Here is a 24,629-nt window from a genome sequence, read left to right as displayed (position 1 = left end):
TCTTTTTGTTAGATGTATAATTTAATTGATTAATAACATATAGAATTATTATAAATTTATTAATATTGTTTGGATTCTTATTTATAAAAAAAATTAAGATATATTATCCGTACGTTTTCTCGTGGGTGTTTCAATGAATTACAGTAGAAGAATAAGCAGGAGATAACTAGTTAATTTCAACTTTGATATTTTTGGGTATTTGTGGACACAACTCACCCATCATTTATGCACCTGTTTGGATGTGAAGTGTGAACTACGATATTATGTCTCCATTATGGATTCTTGTGAACTACGATTTTATGTCTCCATTATGGATTCTTCTGAACTACGTGTTAAAAACGAGACTTATAATAATGAGTTGATGTATCAATCATAAAATGTATTTAGAATAGTTGTGGAAAAAAATATTTTTTTAATAACAGCTTATATGAAATTAGTTTTGTGATTAGATGTATTATATGAAAAATGATTTTGAGATAATTTATTTTATTTGAATTTTTTAAAAGAAATTTTAATAAAGAAAACTATAAAAATATATGAAACTATTTGTGATGGTTTGTTTATGTTTAAAATAATCAATTGTTAAAAATAAAATGAGAAAGCAAAAGTTATCTAAAAAATGAAGTGTTAACTTATAATTATAAATTTTTTATTACTTGAAAAGGGTAAGAAAATTCCATTTGCAACAAAAATAGAAATAAGATACATTTGAAAGAACTTATTTAGGTTTATCTATATGTCTTTAAGTTGAACTAAATAATTCTAAGGAAGACAGATTAAAAAAAAAACAATAAACTGAAAAAAAAAAGTTACATATTTTCTATTGATCTTTGGTTTGGTTTTTACATCTAATTGTTAAAATTGAACCTAACTGCACAGTTAATATGCTTATATTCATAATATATAAGTATTTTAAACTTTTGTTCATAATATTTATTTGTAGGCACTTTTGTTCATAATAGTAGGTGTGGTGAATACAAAATGAACTATATATTCTTTCGCCTTTTGATCATAATAGTATGTGATTTTAAGAATGATAGATGTTTTTGTTCATAAAAAGTACGTTTATGACTAATCAACTATGAATGGTTTATAATATATTTGTTTAAAACGTTTGTAATGCATTTATTATTACGTATAATTTTTTATTGTTTATGACAATGTAAATGTCATTTTTAAGAGTTGACAATGACCTAATTGGTTGTTAGATGATGCTTTATTTTGTTTGTTATTAAATTAAAAGTCATAAATATTAAGATGGATCCAAGGAGTGCAAGTACTTCAAGATTGTGATCACATAATCGCATTGAGTACAGAAGGGACCGCTCCACCAGATCATTCTGCTATATAGTTCGAATCATCACCATCCACACTTTGGACGAAACACGCATAAATTAATACATAATCAATTATTTTATTAATTTCGATGGTAATATTTATCTCTAGTACTTTATACTGAAATAGGGTGGCAAACATGCACAACCCCACACCGTTTCTAGAGTCAATAGCTACATTTATTCAGTTCATACATATTATATTACTCTTGCTGCCAAGCTAGTCAGTTACATAATAAAGTTTGTATTAAAAATTGGCATGAGTTAGTAAGATAAAATTTCAATTTATAACTAAAAAGATACTGCAAAAAATATATAAAAATGAATTAAATTTCATTTTTTATGCACATATGGTTATAATTATTTGGCTAATTCCTCTCTATAGATATAAAATTATTCAGAGGTGAGATACTCCCTTCCAAAGACAATTTATTTTTCCATTTAAGATTTTCGATATCGATGCTATTCTGTGCTCCAGTGATGTCGGTAAAGCCACCCAGTGCTGCCATTTGTTTCTCTTTTTCTTTTGATCTTCTTTCTTATGTTTCTCTCTTCCCTTCTATGCGTGTTGGATTGTCATTTGTTTTTTATTATTGCATACGTGTCACGTGTGACCAATTGAATTCTCTCCTTCTGTTTTTGTGCATGATCAACGACTTCAAAGTTCAACCCTAATAGTTACTAATTAATATTCTTTTCATAGTTATATTAAAAAAATAAGAATAGAGAGTCACCTCTAACTCTAATATTACGAGACATGGTGCCAATAACATGCTATTATGTTGGAGATGCGAACTGAAACTACTTAGATTACTGTTGCATCGATTTGACTAAAGAATTTTTTTTACCATCAAATAAGAAAAGTGGGTTAAGTGGCATTCGAACCAACGTGTTTTTCTTTAGACAATATTCGTGATGCAACTTAACTCACCCATCATTTTTGATAGGTGTCTTTATCTTAGAGCTAATTACTCAACCAGAAAAAGTGACATTAATTAATGTTGATTCATGATTTAACGTGGCTGTGTGACAGTGTGTGTAAAATGCTCTCAACAAGGGTATTATTGTTAATTTCAAAAAAATGGGGATGAACTTAAGAAATATGGGGTGATAATAGAAATTAAAGCTGAGAGATAAGACAAAAAAATCAGTCCATGATAGAATAATCAGAAATGCAAACTAGCATCACATATCACAGTTAGAGTTATGCCATCTATGCATATATAATAATTATTTTTTACCCAGCAACCTTAAAAACAAAAGATATCACCCACCTCGACCCAGTTCCAACCATAATAATTTTGAAAAACAAAATCAATATTTTTCACCCACCACCTACCATCATTAAAAACAATTAAATATCACCCAACTTCAAAATGTTCCGTCCCCATTAGCATGGAAGCATCCCATCTGAGTTTGGTATTAGCCAGCTAGCTGTCTTCTCTTCTGTGCTCATAAGGTCAACTAACCATTCCGCATAATCAAAGCCTCATTTAATGAAATGCGTACAATATCAGGACATTTATCAATTAATAATCGAGTCTGCTTTGAGCCACTCATCCATCTTCTTTTAAAGAACCTGCAATCCTTTCAAACTTCACATTATAACATCTCCTTTATATAATAATCTTAACTTTTAGTATTTAGTTGCAAAGAAGACCCTTTTAATTTCTCCTTTACCCTAAATCTGTACAAATTCTCTTGGAAACTTGTAAATTGAAATCTAGCTGAGAAATTCGAGATTATGTAGTCGAATGGATCCAATCATCAATCACATTTAATTAAGTTCGAAAATAGAATTTCAATTTTTGTTTCAAAATTAATTCTATGATGATAAGTAAAGTTGTTTTTGAGAGAAGTTTATTTTTTCTTTTCTTCGGTTGACAAAAGCTAATTGATCTTAACATGCGACTTATACTCATACTTTAAAAGTGATTCTACTTTTTTTTTTTTATCATTCGTATCATAATAGTATAAATATATTTTTTTAACGTCAAGCGATTTCAAATTCAACTTATTGAGATATGTGATGGGTGGGGGTGCATGGTGGTGCCCCGCCGCCGTAGTGACCATCTGCGGCTGCCGAAAATTGCTTTCTGTGTGTGGGTGTTGTCGTCGGAAACAAGAAAAATGGAAGAAGCAAGGCGAAAAAAAATGAAATGTTGCCCCAGAGGTGATTTTTTTAACGACAATGATGATGAATAAGCCAGAGGGATAAATCGGGAAAGTCAAGAAGAAAAGGAAAAAAAAATCATACATGGATTAAAATTTGACAAATCTAATGGTGGAAATTCACTTTCTTTTGGGAGACCTATTACACTCTCCCACGTTGTGTTTAGGGATTAAATTGCACATTATAAAAAATTGAAGACTAAAATTAATATTCCACGAAAGTATAGAGTCTAAACATATATATTTTACCCAAAATATTCCAAATTAATATTTGAGTTGCTGACACTTGACGGCTTCTTGTATACTACATTGCGCATGGAAGATGCAATTATATATAAGTTTTAGAATTTAAGATTTAAGGCACGGATAATAAGAATCCTAAATCCTAAACCACATGGAAAGAAAAAGACTTTAACATGTGGGATATGTGCAGTGTTCGGATGAGACAATATGGGTTAATTATAGTGTGTGTTTGGATTTTGACTTAAAAATTATGGTAGAATATAATGAGATGAGTCAAACTTGATTTTATTTAAAACTAATTAAATGGCTTGTGCCTTGTACAGTAGTAATTTATATAATTTTTATATTATTATAACTTTTTAATGTATTTAACTATTATATTTTAATTAATAAAATATATATTATTATTAATATGTTAGTATTTAAGATAACATTTATTTTATTATTATTATCGTTATAATAAATATTTATGACAATTCAATAAAACCATGATTATAAAAAAAGTACCATAATTATTGCAAAAACATATTAGAGTTAATTATATTTAATTAAATTATAATCCATATCATCTCATGCATTAATTATTTTTAGACTATAAAAATATTTCTAATCAAATAAGAGAGAAATTATATATACATATATATATATATATATATATATATATATATATATATATATATGAAAACATATTATTTTAGAGTAAATTTATTGTTATTAACTTAATTAACTATTTTTAAAATTTTTTTAAATTAGATAATTGAGTATTATAAATAAAATCCGAGATAATATACAATGTAGTAGAAGTAAATTGTACGCACTTGTGTGAATTTTCCATGCCTTTCTTTAATTTGCTGACCCAAGGGGATTAGAGCTTATCATTAGCAAAGAAGGGTTTATCGTCCAAGGAATTGAATTTGAGCTAAATAAGAGAAATTGAATCACATAATTAAGAGGAGCAAGAGATTATCTTAGGGTGGAATCAAGGGAATTTCATCAATCATGAGGGACCGTTTTTATTAATTGATTTTTCTAGTACATTCAATTGTGCTCTTGTTTCATTCAATTAAATAAAAAAAATCCAAAAATTCCCAATTTTTATCTCTTAAATCAAAAGAGTAATCGATAATTTGATTGATTTTATCATTGATAAGCCAAATTTTTTATGAATACAATAATTCCTCCTTATTTTATAAAGTGTCATAACCTGAATAGTAACTGGTAAACAAGTAACTATTTAAAAAAAAAAAAATGAGGTGAACCAATGAAAGAGACTAGAGTGAAAAGAGTGTTTGAGAGTCTGACTCTACTATTCTTTCTTATTCATAGTAGATGTACTTTCTCTTGATGCTAATTTTTTTTTTCATCTTGCCCTTAAAAAATAAACAAAGGAACATTTGTTTGCATCACTTAGTGCATCAATTGGAAACATTTAGCCATTTACGCGTAAATACAGAATAATCAATACGTAATAACTCCAATGGTAATATTTATTAGTGGTCGTTAATATTGAAATAGGATGCCCAACTTGTACAGCCCTACACCGTATGTACCATTATATATAGTACGTGGCTGCATTTATTCCGCACAATACATACATATAACATATTTAATACTACCTTCGATTTTTTTATAAAAAATAAATTTTAGTACAACTTTCAGCTTGCGACCATTTATTTCTGTAACCTGAAAAAAAAACGAGAAAGACAAAACACATTTAATAATTCCAACAGAGAACGACACTATGGATATGAATATCCAGAATATTTGGTGATGGTAGTTTAGTAAAAGAATAAAACTTAATTTTAGTTTTCAAATTTTAGTTTTAATTAATTTAATTCTTGAATTAAAAAAAAAGATAATAATGTGTTCCTCCTCGCTCACAATAAAAGTAATGATGAAACCATTGTTATTTTTCTGAGGTTTAAAGATTAATTTGATCAAAATAAAAATATGAAAACTAATACTAATATTTATTGAGAGCACAGAGATTAAAAGCGTATTTTATACCTTATAAAGACTAGACCGACACCGAAAGAGGATTAATACTGATGGGCTTGAATTCGAGGACCTCCTTGGAGTTCAACCATGATCTCACCCACACCTTCGTTTCATACACATTTTTGGTTTCACCATCTTTTGCTTCCAAAGTGATGTAGTATATGAACCCTTCCACCACCTGCTGCTTTGCCCTAATCACCCCCACAAACTCCAGATTTGCATTCTGCATTTCCAACTCCAATGTAATCACGACAAGCAATTAAACATAGAGAAATTAAATTAAACATGCATATAGATATCAATGATACCAAATGAAAGAAACAGTACAACAATAGAAACAAAAGAACACCCAGTGCCATCCCGTGAACTTGAATGAGCTTTTGTTAGTGAAAAGTTTAAATTCGGAATTATTTTTTTCTTTCTCAATTTCTTGATTATTATATTAATCTTATAAGTTTTAAAATAAAATAAAAAGATAATCCTGATTCTTAGGTAGTGAAGTAGACTTAAATGAAGACAAGAAAAATATAGAAAGAACCTCTCTTTTGTTTTGTTCCTCTACAGCAAAGCGAGCGAGATGGTCGATCTCGCCTCCTGCACCTAATGTTGGCATGAATTCTAGCAACTCTTGGGATTCCCTCTCCCAAACCTTCGCTTTATACTCATTTTTAATCTCACCATCTTTTGCTTCCAATGTTATGTAGTAATTCACTCCAGAAACCACTTGCTGCTGTGCACTAATCACCCTCACAAACTCCAGAACTGAATTCTGCATGCATGCATGCGTTACCATCACAAATAATAATAATAACAATAAATGGAGAAATAATGCAATTAAAACTAAGAATAGAGAGTCACCTCTCTTTTGTTTTGTTCCTCTACAGCAAAGCGAGCGAGATTGTTGATCTCGACGCTGTTGGCAGCTCCCTGCACTTCGGTGATGCCACCTAATACTGCCACTTTTGTTTCTGTTGCCATTTCTCTTTTCTTTATCTTCTATACTCTATTCTAAGGCTTTTTATATATAGGGGAAATATCAAGGTTCATCTTATCTCATTTCGTGGACACAACTCACCCATCATTTATGCTCGTGTTTGGATGTGAAGTGTGAACTGCCATATTATGTCTCCATTATGGATTCGTTGTGAGGTAATAGATAGAAGAAACAAGGAAGTCAGAATCATATGAAATAAAAAATAATGGACTATATTTGATAAAAGAGAAATAGGCGAAGAGAATTTTCAAAAATGAAATCAAAGATGAATAGTAACTTTTCTCTCTCTAATTTTTATTTTTCTTAAATTAAATATTATTATTTTTTGCTTAGTTTTGACCTATTTTTCTTTTCTCAATTTTTATCAAATATAATGTATTTCTCTAATTTATACTTAGTAACTTTCGTAAGGATCCGGATGCATCATCCTCCTCTCTTAGTTTTATTTCTCTTAAATTAAATATTATTTATTTCTACTTAGTTTTCACCTGTTTTATTTATTATATTTTCTTTTCTCCAATTTTATCAACTTATTTCTCATTTCATGTATTTATTTCTTTCGTACCCTACAATCCGGATGCAAGAAAAAAAAATCACGTTGCTGATTCGTGGCCTTACACGTTTTATGGATGTGAAAAAGAGATATATTAGACATTAGTAGCACCTGAAAAAATAAAAATGTGTCAGAATAATCACCAACCACTAGATTCAGAGACGAGACTTATAGTAATGAGTTGATCGATCAATCATCAAATGTATTTAGAATAGTTGTGGAAAAAATATTGTTTTATTAATTGATTATATGAAATTAGTTTTGTGATTAGATGTATTATATGGAAATGATTTAGAGATAATTTATTTTATTTGAATTTTTTCAAAAAGAAATTTTAATAATAAAACTATAAAAATATATGAAACTATTTTTAATGGTTTGATTATTTTAAAATAATCAATCAATTGTTAAAAATAAAATGAGAAAGCAAAAGTTATCTAAAAAATGAAGTGTTAACTTATAATTACAATATTTTTTTTTGCTTACTTGAAAAGGGTAAGAAAATTCTCTTTGCAATAAAAATAGAAATAAGATACATTTGAAAGAACTTATTTAGGTTTATCTTTGTCTTTAAGTTGAACTAAATAATTCTAAATCATCAGACCCATTAAAAAAAAAATAAACTGCAAAAAAAATACATATTTTCTTTTGATCTTTGGTTTGGTTTTTACATCTAATTGTTAAAATTGAACCTAAGTGCATAGTTAATATGCTTATATTCATAATATTGAAGAATTTTACACTTTTGTTCATAATAGTATGTGTAGTGAATACAAAACGAACTATATATTCTTTCGCCTGGCCTTTTGATCATAATAGTATGTGATTTTAAGAATGGTAGATGTTTCATCTAAAAAAAAAAGAATGGTAGATGTTTTGCTTGTGTTAAATAAAAAGTTTATGACTAATCAACTATGAATGGCTTATAATATATATTTGTATAAAACGTTTGTAATGCATTTATTATTACGTATTTTTTTTATTGTTTATGATAATGTAAATGTCATTTTTAAGAGTTGAAAATGACCTAATTAGTAATTCATTTTAAATATGTTTTTTTTCTATTGATTGAAATTATTTTAAACTTACAAAATCTTGTAAATCTTACATGTTATTTAATGAATTTATTTATTATTTTGTGGTATTTAATAAATTTTAATAATAATAATAATAATAATTATTATTATTATTATTAATATTTTGAGGTGAATATGTTAAAGAGTGTTAATCTCTGCTATTGAGTGTATATTTAATTATTATTTATAATATTTCTTCATGTGCTTTTTTTATTTTTTTATTTATTAAAAGCATATATTTTAAAACTATATATTGCATTTGTATATGTGTGACCAATCTTAGATATTCTTTTTGTTAAGATGTATAATTTAATTGATTAATAACGTATAGAATTATTATAAATTTATTAATATTGTTTGGATTCTTATTTATAAAAAAAATTAAGATATATTCTGCGTACGTTTTCTCGTGAGTGTTTCAATGAATTACAGTAGAAGAATAAGCAGGAGATAACTAGTTAATTTCAACCTTGATATTTTTGGGTATTTGTGGACACAACTCACCCATGATTTAAGCACGTGTTTGGATGTGAAGTGTGAACTACCATATTATGAGTTCGTTGTGAAGTTCTAGTACTGTGAAAGCTGGCACACTATGATTGGCAGAGATATAATCGATAGAAGAAACAAGAAAATGAGAATGATATGGAATAACAAAAACGTGGAGTATATTTGATAAAAGAAAAATAGGTGAACAGAGAATTAAAAAATAATAATGTGAAATAAAAAATGAATAGTAACTTTTCCCCTCTCTAATTTTTATTTCTCTTAAATTAAATTATATTTTTATTTTCTCAATTTTTATCAAATGTATTTCTCTTTAAAATTTATTTGTTTCTTTCGTAACGATCCCGATGCATCCTCCTCTCTTATTTTTATTTCTCTTAAATTAAATGTTATTTATTTTTACTTATTTTTCACCTATTTTTATTTATTATATTTTTCTTTCCTCCAATTTTATCACCTGTATTTCTTATTTCATGTATTTGTTTCTTTCGTACCAAACAATCCGGATCTAAGAAAAAAAAAATCACGTTGCTGATTCGTGACCATACACGTTTTATATATGGATGTGAAAAAGAGATATATTAGATGTATGATCTTTACAAATAATCATCAACATAAAATAGATAATGTCATAAAGAGATATATTAGGCATTAGTAGCACCAGAAAAAATAAAAATGCGTCAGAATAATCATCAACCACTAGATTCAGAAACGAGGCTTATAGTAATGAGTTGATGGATCAATCATAAAATGTATTTAGAATAGTTGTGGAAAAAAATATTGTTTTAATAATTTCTTATATGAAATTAGTTTTTGATTAGATGTATTATATGGAAAATGATTTTGAGATAATTTATTTTATTTGAATTTTTTAAAAGAAATTTTAATAAAGAAAACTATAAAAATATATGAAACTATTTGTAATGGTTTGTTTATATTTAAAATAATTAATTGTTAAAAATAAAATGAGAAAGAAAAAGTTATCTAAAAAATGAAGTGTTAGCTTATAATTATGAATTTTTTTATTACTTGAAAAGGGTAAGAATATTTTATTTGCAATAAAAATAGAAATAAGATACATTTGAAAGAACTTATTTAGGTTTTTAAATTTGATTTTATAAATGTTATTGTCTAATAATAATTTTCATTTTAATACATCACATAATAAAGTTTTGTATTAAAAATTGGCATGAGTTAGTAACATAAAATTTCAATTTATAATTAAAAAAAAAATACTGCTCAAAATGTATAAAGTAAAGTGTATAAGGGTGTAAGTTTCATTTCATTTTCCTACTTATTTCATTTTTCTTCTTTTCAAATGAACAAAGTCTAAGATAGAGAAAAGACAATGAGAGTGGAGGGATGAGAAGAAGGACAAAGGAATGGGATTAAGTGAAGAGGATGATTATGTGACAACATGCAAATAATCCATATTGAAAAGTCTTCAATTAGATAATTAAGTTTTAAATATGTTAAAAAGAGTTTAATTCTTTATTATACCTAGTATAAGAAAAAATTTATAATTAAATATATAATTTAGTCTTATATGAATTTTGAATTTCAAAGTGATTTTATACATAAAAATAGATTAAATTTAGATATATTTTTAGTTTCTCAAATTTAATAATACATTAGATGGAGATGAACAAACTAATAATAGTAGCATTATTAAGATTGATTTATTAAACAAAATTTATATAGAAACTAAATTGAGATTACCGCGCATAATAACTAAAATATGTATTTGATGGTGTATATATTAGCAACTATTCTAAAAAAAATACAAAAAAATTTGAAGACAAAAAAAAACTGAACATATTCCTTCTTATGTAAACTTTTTTATACTCTAGATGCATACTCCTTCTTCTCTAAAAATAAACACAAAATAAGATGAAAGGATGTATTATTTAGATTAATAGAAATAAAAAGGAAAAAATGTAAATTTTTATTTGTTTGAATAAATAAGAGAGTAGATAACAAAAATATGGCCATTGCAAAAATTTTCATACAAATAAAAGAAATCAAATTTAATTTAAAAACATTAGCTTTTTATTTCATTATTTTTCAACATAAAAATATTTTGTTATAAAACAGTTATTAGATTTTATTTTTTTAAATTAAACATAAGTAAAAGAACACTGCTAACCATTTGTCCCTCCATTTCACGTCTCTTAGTGAGAAATATGGTTTGGTTAGGACTCATTAATTATAATGTCAGTTCTCATCTTCAGACACATTCAATCAAGATTTTTTTTTATTACTTTATTTCTCTTCTTGATTCTAATTTTATATTTATTATACTTTTGTTTTCTATAGCAATTTTTTTCAACTCTAGTAGGATTAAGTCTCGTGAAAGATATATGCATGTGTTATGATTTGCTCCCTTCACCAACCACATGGAAGGGAGGGGAAAAGCTTTGACGTGGGTTATGCAGTATAGTCTGAAATTAAGGCAGGAACAATGAGAAAGGTAATATTTCATGAGATAGAAAATGTAGAATAATCTCAAATTTAAACACAAGCTAGATTGTTTCAGAAACAAATAATAGAGTGTCGTGAAGTTATCCCAATGTCTGTAACTCTGTGATGATAAGTTAGTCAAGTTTGGACAAACGATAATATCTAGACCACAAGAGGTCGTCCAAAAAGTTAATCTGAAAGAGAAGAAACAGAAGTATCGGGAAAACGGCCATTGAAGCCACTAAATAAGCAACCCACTTGGATTTGTGATCAAACATCAAAAAGGAGGCTGCAGTGAAAGCCACAACCATAGCAAAAACCGAGATGAAAAGTAAGGCACGCCCAAAAGTCAAGCTGGGATGCAGTGATTTCACAAATTCGCTTTGTGCGAATCTTGATGAAGTGAAATTTGACAAGAATGAGAGCAAAGACGCAGAAGAAGTGAATAATGCAACTGCATTTGTCAATATGAAGACAGTAAACCACGCATTGGTCTTATCACCTGGAACTGTCAGAGCAGCCGCAAATGCTACGGTAGCAACAAGTGTTGACACAAGCATGCCATATTCGGCTATTCCTTTGGCTGCATCTTTTATTTCTTCGGATAACTTCTTGTGTTCTTCATAAAATACATCAATTGGTCTCTTGCCCATGTTGTTTCTCATTCTTCTTAGTTCACGAGGAACACACGTCTCCACGAACTATTTACAAATCAAGAGTGTATATATTTAAATGATGGTATCCAAATGCATAACTTAATTAATCTTTCAATTATCACTTAATAACCAGAGCAAATTACAAAGGTTTAAGGGAAAGTTAGTGTAATATTTTCAAACATATAACAGAATATTAGAGTAATATTTTTAAACCTAAAGAAAATTAGTGTAAAAAAATAAAAAGAGTGAAATTACATTTAATTACACGAAACCTGGAAGAGAGTTAGTGTAATTGCTCTAATAACTATTAGATATTAAATTTGTAAGAAGTACAATTTCGAAGTTAAGATATTTTATAAATATATGTTGCGGGTGATATTTAATGTTACAAATGCACTTGTATAATTTTTAATAAAAAAAAGTCTATATATTTATATATTGGCTGCTTAACTATATATTATGCGGGATAACAAATTTTAAAAAACTATTACAATAATCAACAAATACTACACACTATGATTTCTATTTTTAATTAAAACTTGTTACTTTTATAGATTTAAAATCAGTATAGTTAACAAAAGCCTAAAATTTGTGGAATTTTTAATTTTTAAAATAAGATTGTGCTAGAACTGATCGATGCCATGCATGCATGCGAGTGAATAAAGAATGGTTGAAAAAGAAAAACTAAGCAAATTAATTGACCTTGAACCATTCGAGCTCTCTTTGCATTTGAATGCTTGCTCTTAAACTGGACAATTCTTGGAATTCAACTGGAAGATGCGCAGCCAAGTGTAGAATGTTGTTACCTTCATTGTCCACTTCCACTGCTCGTACTATATGCTCTTCCAATCCCCATAGCATACTTATAAATATTCTTTTTTGTCGAAATAGCACAACCAAGTGCAGTAGGTTCCGTCCATTTTTGGGGTCCTTTATTGTCACTAATTCAGGATTCTTGTCAATAAGCATCTTCACAGCCTCAACATTTCCTGATTTTATTGCATCAAACAGCACTGGCGAAGGATGAGTTATCAAGTCCATTATCCTATTGTGTTCCAATTGGTTAACTTTAGTCCATAATTTTCTAAATAGCGGACCAGCTTTTGATTCCTTGTTGTCCTCCATGTCTAGCAAGAGATATATAAAGTTGATTGGTCGAACCAATGTTTAACATGAAATGAAACAAACAAAACTTCAATTAAAATTTAAATCTTATATATATGAAGCACCATTTTTATCTCTTTTTATAAAATTCTAAATTTTAATCTGTGCATGAAAAAAATTGTAAGATATTTTTACTTATTGGCAAATATTAATTAATTTGTGTTATTAGAATAACTCAACAAACATCTAATACCTTGATTACACTGGATATTGATAATTAAGGACTAATTTAATTCTTAATTTTTTTATATAAAACAAAAATATATAACTTTCTAAAATAAGAATCAAAATGAAAATGATGTCAAATAAGATCTAAATTAAATTTTAGCTTAGCACACACACAAAAAAAAAACCATCAACTTGTGAAAGCTTACCTAAACTTTCTGGAGGCTTTCGCGCCAGCATATGCAATGCGGTAAGGTGCTCTTCATTTCTAGCAATGGCCAGAGTAGTTGGATGTTTTTCAAATAATCGCATTGCCAAATCTGTTGTATGCACAAATTAAATAGTACAAGGCAAGGTAAAACTCCAATTAAATTGAAAAACCACGTACGAGTTCATATATATCTCTTTTTATATATATGAAATCAATGAGAAAATAGCTAGGATCTGTTTGGTTTTAATGGATGATATCACAGTCTTTCAGATACCTAATAGTGATAATTAATTATTGATTCTCGTTAAATTTGTTATTGAATTATGGTCATTGTACCGAATCACGTTAGAATTGTAGATCAGACCTATATATATATATATTATGGTATCTGCTGATCGGTTCAATGGGTTCGATTCAGTTTGTAAAACATCATAATATGTAAAAGAGAGCTAGATTAAAAAAAGGATAAATAAGGTTGTTTTAATTAGTTTTACACTTACCAAACATGTTGAACCTAATGGTCATTAAAAACAGTAGTTCAATATGCTTGGAATCCATTTTGTCAAGCACTTTCTGAGAGGACAAAATTTGCACCATTATGTTGCGGCCATATAAAGCAGCCAAGTGAACTGGAAGCATCCCATCTAAGTTTGGTATTAGCATGTCTTCTGGGCTCATACGTTGAACCAACTCTTTCACAGTTTCAAGGCTCCATTGACTTACTGCTACATGAAGAGCCGTGTCTCCCCTATCATTTAACGGAATGCGTACCATATCAGGACATTTATCAATTATCGATTTTGATTCGAGCCACTTATCCCACCATATATGTCTCGTCAGATCTTCTTTTAAAGAACCTGCAATCCTTTCAAACTTCACATTATAACATGCCCTTTATATAATAATCTTAACTTTTAGTATTTAGTAGCAAAGAAGACCCTTTTAATTTCTTGTCTACCCTAAATCTGTAAAAAATTTATTGGAAACTTGTCTCAAATTTTGAATTCCTAATAGGCTTAAATATGTTTTTTAATCTTAATATATATTCGACTTTTGCATTTGATACATAATAAAAAATTTCTTTGAATCAGCTTCATGATACTTGAAATTTTTTGTTTTCGATCTCTAATGTCAGTTAAGTAATGACGTGTTCGTTAAAGATTTGATAATGAAATTTGTGGTGGTTAAAAAACGATCCAACATTTGTTTCAAAATCAAATTAAAAATAAATTTTTTCTCTCCCATCTTCCACCCTTCTTTTTTCCTCTCTCTCTTCTGCCCTCTTTCTTCCAAAAGTCATGTGTGGCTTCTACAACACCATTTTCCTCTTCTTCTACACCTTCCCATCAGCAACAATTGTAACTTATCCAACCTCTTCTCCCTTTCTTGGCTCCCTACAACACCCATCCCCCCACCCCAAAACCCAATCCCCATACTTTGATTGTAAAAATTGCTTAAAGATGACATAGTTCCAACTAAAGTTCGACGCGTTCGGATGTTCCTCAAGATTTGACAACTTGTTTTGCATATTCTCGCCACTCCCAAACACCATTAACAAATTCTCGTTCAAAACTAAATTCACCACCAAGTAATTGAACAATCCTTGACCTAGAACCTCTACCACCATCGTTTTCTCTTCCTCATTCCACACCCCTCCCAACCCACCTCAATCTTCATCTCCAAAATCTCTACTTTCGCAACACCCAAATCCAGAAAACCTCAGATCTTGCAAATTTCAACTTGGGTCTCTGAAAAATCATTGAAACCTTGCCTCCCTCATGAAGGCGAAGTGCTTCCCCGCCATGATTTTCCTCTACACCCAAACAGAGTCTCACATCGCTCCTGCCACATCACTCTCACCATCCTCATCAATTGCTTTTGCCACGTCGACAAGGTCGCTCTTGCATTCTACATCTTCGGGAAGCTTCTCAAGCACGACCTCCCCTATGACGTCGTCATGCTCAACACCCTCATCAACGACCTCTACCTCAATGAAGTTGTTTCCATTGTGCTCAAATTTCACGATGAAATGGTTGCAAATGGCTTTGAATCCTATTAAATCACTTGGTTGAGGAGATGGTTTGAAAGGGTGTTTTTGTTGATGTTTGTGTTTAATGTTTTGGTTGGTGCATTTTGTAAGAAGGAGATGGTGGGGGAGATGTAGGAGATGTTTGATGAAATGATTAAGAGAAGTTTATTTATTTATTTTTGCTTTAATTGATTCTAGAGTTAAAAACCATCAAAAAATTTAAATTTGATTTTAAAATAAATACTAATGGTTTTTGAACCATCACAAATCGCATTATCAAATATTTAAAGAACACGTCATCATTTAACTGTTGACAAGAATCTAAAACAAAATTTTTCAAATACTAGGGAGTTTTCAAAGAATTTTTTTTATCAAGAATCAAACGCAAAAGTCATATATATATATATATATATATATTAATTAAGAATAAAAATATATTTAAAATTTCCTAATAATTGATCATTTGTAAATTGAAATTTAGCCGAGAAATTCGAGATTATGTAGTCGAAGAGATCCAATCATCAATCACCTTTAATTAAGTTCAAAAATTGAATTTCAATTTTTGGTTGAAAATTAATTCTATGATGATAGGTAAAATTGTTTTTGAGAGAAGTAATTTATTTTTTCTTTTCTTCAGTTGACAAAAGCTAATTTATTTTAACATGCGACTTATACTTATTTATACTCATACTTTAAAAGTGATTCTACTTTTTTATCTTTCGAGTAAAAAAATAATTTTCTAAACCGATTGTTGAAATATCATTCGTATAATAATAATAATATAAATATTTTTTTTAACGTCAAGCAATTTCAAATTCAATTTTTTCAAAATGTAAAATAAACAAACTCTTAAAGACATGATCTCTGGAATTTACCCTCTTGTGAATGCAATAGTTTCAAGTATAACGTACTTACTCAGCTTTTCTGGAGTCATTTCATTCACACCTCTATTTTTCATGTTTTGGTGCCGGTGACTTTGTTGAAGTGACAATTGGACTTTGCTCATGACTTTGATTAGGAGTATGATCTGGTGTTGGTATAATCTGAATTATGTGGTCATCTGAAATTAACTTCGATATTGGAGTTCATGATTGAATTCTAGGAAAAATGAACTGAAATGGATACCTCTCTGAAATTTCCTGTTTGATCAGTGTTGCTTCTTTCTTTCCAGCCTGTGAAGCTTGAACATATTATATATGGTGGTAAAACAAGAGTCCTTAATTAGTTTTCCAACTTACACTTTTAAAATAATTATTTCCAATATGACATTTTGGGGATTACAGCAATGATCAATCTGTTCAACACCTCAACCCTACAGTTTTCAAAAGCTTTTTAAGTTGAATGATTTCTAAATTTATAATATTAATTCTTTTTTAAAGTGAATAAATTTATTCGTTAAATTTGTTAACAGAAAAAAATATTTATTATAAAAAAATTATATTCATTAAATTGTGTGGATTAGCGAGACTCGCTATCATGACACTGTTAATTAACTTACTCTCAATTTAATATTATCTTTCTTCGTTGTACAATGATATGATATCATAAAACCTTCTTCCTACTCTTATATTGTTGACGAAAACTTTCTGCCCATAGGGGTGGTTATATATTTATGTAACTTCCGTTGGGATGCATTATTCTATATATGATTATTATCTTATCATTTTATATTAGTCAACTATTCCAACAAGGTAACCATTGAATTCAAAGCTTATATTACAGACCTAAATATAAATAAATTTAAATAATTAACAAAACACATGAATTAAAAAATTTCAGTTAATAATATTTAATTTAAAAAATCTTTCTAAAATATCTTTTATAGTAATACTTGTATAATAAAAATAAATAATTCCCAAGAAATAAGATTTTATTAAATGAAAGACATAATAAAAATATTCATTAAATAAAATACAAAATAATTAATATTTATTTATATTTAGGTCTAAAATTATTATTATTTTATTTAGATTTAAGTTCGGAGTACCCCTTAATTATATTCCAACAAAGTAACCATTGAATTCAAAGCAAGACTAGATGCATTTTATTATGGGAAAATGTATGAATTTTATTAAACCCACTCCAACGACCATTGAATTCAAAGCAAGACTAGAAGAAAATAGTATTTTATCATCGGAAAATGTATGAAATTTATTAAACCCAGACAAAAAACCATTGATCATGCATGTAATATAATAGTACTACTAGAGGAATGCAATTTGCATGGTACCCTATACAATATAATTATATGATTGCTACTGAGGCTAGTGATTTATCATCCACTAGCGGCTAATCCAGCGCCAACTAGTTCAAGTTAATGGTTTTCAACTAATGCAGGTCAATTTAATAATAGATTCTAACTTGATCAGGTGCTAAAAATGATTGACCACTAAAATGACCATTTTTTTTACAACTGATAGCTAAAATCACTATTTCTTATGGTTGATAGTTAACAACCATTTTTGTCGACCAGTGCAGCAGAATCCAACCGAGAAGCAACCCAGAATCAAACCTATTTTATGAAAGACCAAGTCAGAGGAAAAATACGAATATGGAAGATTGTTGCAAAGAGCGTATTCACGGATTGTATTAGATTTTGATCTAGAACGAAAAAATTGCCTTCTCCAATTACTTTAAAATTTTTTAATTTATTATCAAATCCATTTTAATCAAAACTTTAGCTCGATCTGATTCAATTTAAAGATTTTGAATTCGATTGATTTTTAATTTTAATTTTAGAAAAATATTAAATAAGTGATAAGATATATAATAAATATATAAAAATAATTTAAAATATCAAAATATTTCATTATATAAGTAGTAATAGTATAATTTTAAAAATATATACTGTATCAAAAATAAATTTAAACAACTTAATAATTATATTTATGCATTCCAAATCAAATAGTTGGTAAAAAATTGTTTTTAACTTAAAATATCTTCAAAAATAGTTATAAGTTATACGATAGTTTTATAAATATATAAAAATATAAATATAAATTCGTACTATGTCAAATAAAAAAATTGAATTTGGTTTTAAACAATTAAATAGAAAAACATAGGCTTAAAAATTAATTCAAACTGAAGGTACTCTTAATAAATTTTACTATCAATACATATATATATAGAGAGAGAGAGAGAGAGAAACGACTTCATTGATAAAAAAAAAAGTGATGAAATAATTAATTTATAGATAATGTTCATGAAAATATCAATATATAGTCCTAATTTCAATAAAATAAAAAATAAATCAAAATAATTTATCAGAAATGTTAAGCATACTCACACATAACGTTAAGTTCTTAAAAATATTTATGATTAAGGATAATAGAAAAATAATGACGACAAAAAAATTGATATTTAAGGATAGAAAAGTTCTGATTAAATATTATAATTTACAATATAAAAAAATCTAAAAATTATACAATTCTGTAGCTAAAATTATAATATTAGAATTGATAATTTATATAAGATTAAATATCAAAATTCCTAGACAGGATGTTGGAGACAACATGGGACCCTACAAATAATAATCATTTTTATTCTTGAATGTATAAGATATTGACAAATTCGTCCTCAAAAGATAAAAATTAAAATTTTAATCTCCAAAAATGAAAAAAAGTGTGATAAATTCATTCATCAGTTAATTTTTGTTTGTTATCATTATTGAAAGAATTTATGACACAGAGATGAAAATGTCAAAAAAATGATTGTCAATACAATTGATGAATAAATTAGACCAAAATGTTATTAAGTTTCCTTTGGACCAAAATATCAGTAAATTTTCATTAGATTAATTTTTCATAACCCATATTTTGTTTCATTTAAAGATAAAATATAATTTAATCTTCATTTATCTCATTTTTTATGGTTACAAGCATATTATAATAAACACTTAAAAAATTAGGAAAACAAACATAAGGTAGAATAAACAAACATAATAATAAATATAATATAAACATAATCTGTTTGTTGCTAAAAAATTTTCTAATGTAACAATATCTTACCAAAAATATGATATTCAAAATAAAAATACATAATTATTAAGTTAATCTTTAAAAAAATGAGAACTAACTTAATTTTGTCACTACCTAATGTCATCACAATAGAAAATTGTTTTGATAAATAATCATTTTTTTTTCCAATGTATAGTGTATTAATAATTTTTTTTATGAATTTATATAAATAATTTAAAATAAAAATTTAAAACATGACTTTGAAGTGGTTGGATTTTTTTACTTCAATATTAAAATAAAATAAAAGGTTAAAGTTGTAAATTTTACAATTTACTCTTATTTAGGTATTAATTCAAAAAATACTCCCATTTAGTAAATTTCAAATAAAATTACCCCCATTTGATCAAATTGGGTATAAATGGAAAGGTGCTAAGGGAAAAACAGAGAAAATTTGGAAGCACCCTCAAACTAGCATATCATATCTCACTTTTATTTTATTATTAATTATACTTTTATATTTTCAATTTGGTTTAATTATCCTTTTGATATATGTACTTGCAATAAATTTGAAATTATATTTAATTTTTAATAATTCCATCTATCTTTTTTATTAATATTTTTATTATATATTAAAATAATAATTTATATATTTTTTAATTTTGAATGAATAAATATATACATAAAAAATATTATTACTCCAATCCTAAATATAAGACTCTTTTATAACTAATTCACATTTTCTTATAAAAATTAATTAATTTAATTATTAACATTATATTTATTAATAATTTGTATTATTTTTTAAAAATTACCATTAAAACTTTTAGGTCTCATCATTTTACTCTTTTTACTTAATTATTTTCTGCCTACTTAATTAATATGTGCTAGCTAGTTATCCGAATGTCTCGTCCTCGAAATTGAGAGAGAAAATGAATTTACTGTATTATTAGTTTATAATACTTATTATAAAGTATTTAAGAGTATTTCGGCTAAAAAAATTAATCGAAGAGATAAATTAAAAAAATAACAATTTTTTTTAAAAAATATATTTAGAAATGAAGGTAGTGATGAAAACATTACAAATTTATTTTTATTTATCACAAGATATATTTTCTATTTACGTGGTTGAATAAAATGAAGATATTTTTTATTTATCATAAGTCTGCTTTGAATATTATTCGGTTAAAGGTATACAAGGTAGCACATAATCAGGTGGTCCTATACATACCACCTCTTATATGTTTGTAATTGAATTAATTATAATTAATTAGTAAAAAATATAAATTATAAAGATAAAAACTATAAATAACGTGAACTTTTAAGATGATTTTAAACCGTCTTAAAAAACAATGTCATGATATGATACTATCCTTACAATGACAATTGTTGAATCTACGTAAATAATAACATTTTCTAAGACAATTATTGAATAACCGTCTTAAAATATTTTCTATTCAGAGGCGATTTTCGTAATACACCGTCTTAGTAACTATCAGAATGTTCCCTTTTTAATACTATCTGAATTAATTAATGTCGGTTCAAACTTCTAAATGTCATTTACTATCCAAGATCTAATTACCTGTTTTTTTCTAATTGTATGTGCCTGTTTGTTCTTCCATTTTCTCCGTATAGACTACGAATGTTACAGTAGAACATGAGTAGCAAGATAGAGAAAAATAAATGCAAACTAACTAAATGATAGGATAAAACAAAACAAGAGAGATCAAATTTAAGGTATTGTGTTTGTTTGAGGAAGATATTCGCACAGGAGGTTGCAACCAGTATTAGAAAAACCATTTTCAAATTGGACAATTCAACTACTGAACTGGTCAAATAGCATGTCTGAATGTCTGATCAGTAAGCTGCTGGATCGATTTGCAATTGGCCAGTAGACTATCTTATAGAAAAACTGGGAACTAATTCTTTTAAACTAATTTTGGTTTAGTTTGCTTCACATGAACAATTTGGTGCAATCTCTCTGTTTTGGTTCAGAGCACCAAAACAGTTCAGTTTGATTCAAAGTCAAAATTTGTATGGATACAATAATTTCTCCTTATTTTATAAAGTGTCATAACCTGAATAGTAACTGGTAAACAAGTAACTATTTTAAAAAATAAAATGAGGTGAACCAATGAAAGAGACTACAGTGAAAAGAGTGTTTGAGAGTGTGACTCTAGTATTCTTTCTTATTCATAGTAAATGTACTTTCTCTTTATGCTATTTTTCTTTTCATCTTGCCCTTAAAAAATAAACAAAGGAACACTTGTTTGCTTCACTTAGTGCATCAATTGGAAACATTTAGCCATTTACGCGTAAATACAGAATAATCAATACGTAATAACTCCAATGGTAATATTTATTAGTGGTCGTTAATATTGAAATAGGATGCCCATTTGTACAGCCCTACACCGCATGTACCATTATATATAGTACGTGGCTGCATTTATTCTGCACAATACATACATATAACATATTTAATACTACCTTCGATTTTTTTTATAAAAAATAAATTTTAGTACAACTTTCACCTTGCGACCATTTATTTCTGTAACCTGAAAAAAAACGAGAAAGACAAAACACATTTAATAATTCCAACAGAGAACAACACTATGGATATGAATATCCAGAATATTTGGTCATGGTAATTTAGTAAAAGAATAAAACTTAATTTTAGTTTTCAAATTTTAGTTTTAATTAATTTAATTCTTGAATTAAAAAAAAAGATAATAATGTGTTCCTCCTCGCTCACAATAAAAGTAATGATGAAACCATTGTTATTTTTCTGAGGTTTAAAGATTAATTTGATCAAAATAAAAATATGAAAAACTAATACTAATATTTATTGAGAGCACAGAGATTAAAAGCGTATTTTATACCTTATAAAGACTAGACCGACACCGAAAGAGGATTAATACTGATGGGCTTGAATTCGAGGACCTCCTTGGAGTTCAACCATGATCTCACCCACACCTTCGTTTCATACACATTTTTGGTTTCACCATCTTTTGCTTCCAAAGTGATGTAGTATATGAACCCTTCCACCACCTGCTGCTTTGCCCTAATCACCCCCACAAACTCCAGATTTGCATTCTGCATTTCCAACTCCAATGTAATCACGACAAGCAATTAAACATAGAGAAATTAAGATGTTAATTAATTCTTAAAGGAAGAAAAGAAAGAACCTCTTTTTTGTTGTGTTGATCAACAGCAAAACGAGCGAGAATGTCGATCTCGAGGCTATTCGCAGTCACATCGGTAATGCCACCTATTGGTGTGCTAGAAACATTGACTGGCTTGAATTCTAGCAACTCTTTGGAGTTCAACCATTCCCTCACCCAAACCTTCGCTTCATACTCATTTTTAATCAAACCATCTTTTGCTTCCAATGTTATGTAGTAATTCACTCCAGCAACCACTTGCTGCTTTGCACTAATCACCCTCACAAACTCCAGAACTGAATTCTGCATGCATGCATGCGTTACCATCACAAATAATAATAATAACAATAAATGGAGAAATAATGCAATTAAAACTAAGAATAGAGAGTCACCTCTCTTTTGTTTTGTTCCTCTACAGCAAAGCGAGCGAGATTGTTGATCTCGACGCTGTTGGCAGCTCCATGCACATCGGTGATGCCACCTAATTCTTGCACTTTTGTTTCTGTTGCCATTTCTCTTTTCTTTATCTTCTGTACTCTATTCTAAGGCTTTTTATAGGGGAAATATCAAGGTTCATCTTATCTCATTTCGTGGACACAACTCACCCATCATTTATGCTCGTGTTTGGATGTGAAGTGTGAACTGCCATATTATGTCTCCATTATGGATTCGTTGTGTTGTAATAGATAGAAGAAACAAGGAAGTCAGAATCATATGGAATAAAAAATAATGGACTATATTTGATAAAAGAGAAATAGGTGAAGAGAATTTTAAAAAATGAAATCAAAGATGAATAGTAACTTTTCCCTCTCTAATTTTTATTTTTCTTAAATTAAATATTTTTATTTTTTTCTTAGTTTTCACCTATTTTTCTTTTCTCAATTTTTACCAAATGTATTTCTCTTTAAAATTTATAAAATGTATTTCTCTAATTTTTACTTAGTAACTTTCGTAAGGATCCGGATGCATCCTCCTCCTCTCTTAGTTTTATTTCTCTTAAATTAAATATTATTTATTTCTACTTAGTTTTCACCTGTTTTATTTATTATATTTTATTTTCTCCAATTTTATCAACTTTATTTCTCATTTCATGTATTTGTTTCTTTCGTACCATACAATCCGGATGCAAGAAAAAAAAAATAACGTTGCTGATTCGTGGCCATACACGTTTTATGAATGTGAAAAAGAGATATATTACACATTAGTAGCACCGGAAAAAATAAAAATGTGTCAGAATAATCATCAACCACTAGATTCAGAGACGAGACTTATAGTAATGAGTTGATCGATCAATCATCAAATGTATTTAGAATAGTTGTGGGAAAAAATTTTGTTTTATTAATTGATTATATGAAATTAGTTTTGTGATTAGATGTATTATATGGAAATGATTTTGAGATAATTTATTTTATTTGAATTTTTTCAAAAAGAAATTTTAATAATAAAACTATAAAAATATATGAAACTATTTGTAATGGTTTGATTATTTTAAAATAATCAATATTGTTAAAAATAAATTGAGAAAGCAAAAGTTATCTAAAAAATGAAGTGTTAACTTATAATTATAATATTTTTTTTTGCTTACTTGAAAAGGGTAAGAAAATTCTATTTGCAATAAAAATAGAAATAAGATACATTTGAAAGAACTTATTTAGGTTTATCTATATGTCTTTAAGTTGAACTAAATAATTCTAAATCATCGACCGATTAAAAAAACAATAAACTGCAAAAAAAAGTTACATATTTTCTATTGATCCTTGGTTTGGTTTTTACATCTAATTGTTAAAATTGAACCTAACTGCACAGTTAATATGCTTATATTCATAATATAGAAGTATTTTAAACTTTTGTTCATAATAGTATGTGCAGTGAATACAAAATGAACTACATATTCTTTCGCCTTTTGATCATAATAGTATGTGATTTTAAGAATGATAGATGTTTTGCTTGTGT

General features: G+C 27.6%; 3 protein-coding genes across 3 annotated transcripts; all 3 read right to left on the bottom strand.

Annotated features, from left to right (window-relative positions):
* Window positions 1–5,293: 5,293 nt before the first annotated feature.
* Window positions 5,294–6,738, bottom strand: LOC100810979 (multicystatin-like). The gene is given in 4 exon segments (NM_001255857.2): window positions 5,294–5,432; window positions 5,757–5,970; window positions 6,286–6,516; window positions 6,606–6,738. Coding segments are annotated over 3 exon segments (555 nt in total). The 5' UTR covers window positions 6,726–6,738; the 3' UTR covers window positions 5,294–5,432; window positions 5,757–5,766.
* A 4,599-nt stretch (window positions 6,739–11,337) lies between these two features.
* LOC102660603 (uncharacterized) lies at window positions 11,338–16,709 on the bottom strand. Its single transcript, XM_006596540.4, has 5 exons — window positions 16,478–16,709; window positions 14,034–14,390; window positions 13,532–13,642; window positions 12,696–13,120; window positions 11,338–12,038 (listed from the first exon to the last, which is right to left on the bottom strand). The coding sequence occupies exons 1-5, from the start codon at window positions 16,566–16,568 to the stop codon at window positions 11,472–11,474; spliced, it is 1,551 nt and encodes a 516-aa protein (XP_006596603.2). The 5' UTR covers window positions 16,569–16,709; the 3' UTR covers window positions 11,338–11,471.
* A 5,117-nt stretch (window positions 16,710–21,826) lies between these two features.
* N2 (cysteine proteinase inhibitor) lies at window positions 21,827–23,201 on the bottom strand. Its single transcript, NM_001354112.1, has 4 exons — window positions 23,069–23,201; window positions 22,701–22,979; window positions 22,395–22,608; window positions 21,827–22,070 (listed from the first exon to the last, which is right to left on the bottom strand). The coding sequence occupies exons 1-3, from the start codon at window positions 23,186–23,188 to the stop codon at window positions 22,405–22,407; spliced, it is 603 nt and encodes a 200-aa protein (NP_001341041.1). The 5' UTR covers window positions 23,189–23,201; the 3' UTR covers window positions 21,827–22,070; window positions 22,395–22,404.
* Window positions 23,202–24,629: the final 1,428 nt, after the last annotated feature.

This window comes from Glycine max, chromosome 14, assembly GCF_000004515.6.
Source record: "Glycine max cultivar Williams 82 chromosome 14, Glycine_max_v4.0, whole genome shotgun sequence".
In the NCBI taxonomy this organism is placed as follows: Eukaryota; Viridiplantae; Streptophyta; class Magnoliopsida; order Fabales; family Fabaceae; genus Glycine; species Glycine max.
The sequence above is the reverse complement of the archived record's forward strand: the minus strand, read 5'-3'. Positions and strand labels throughout refer to the sequence as shown.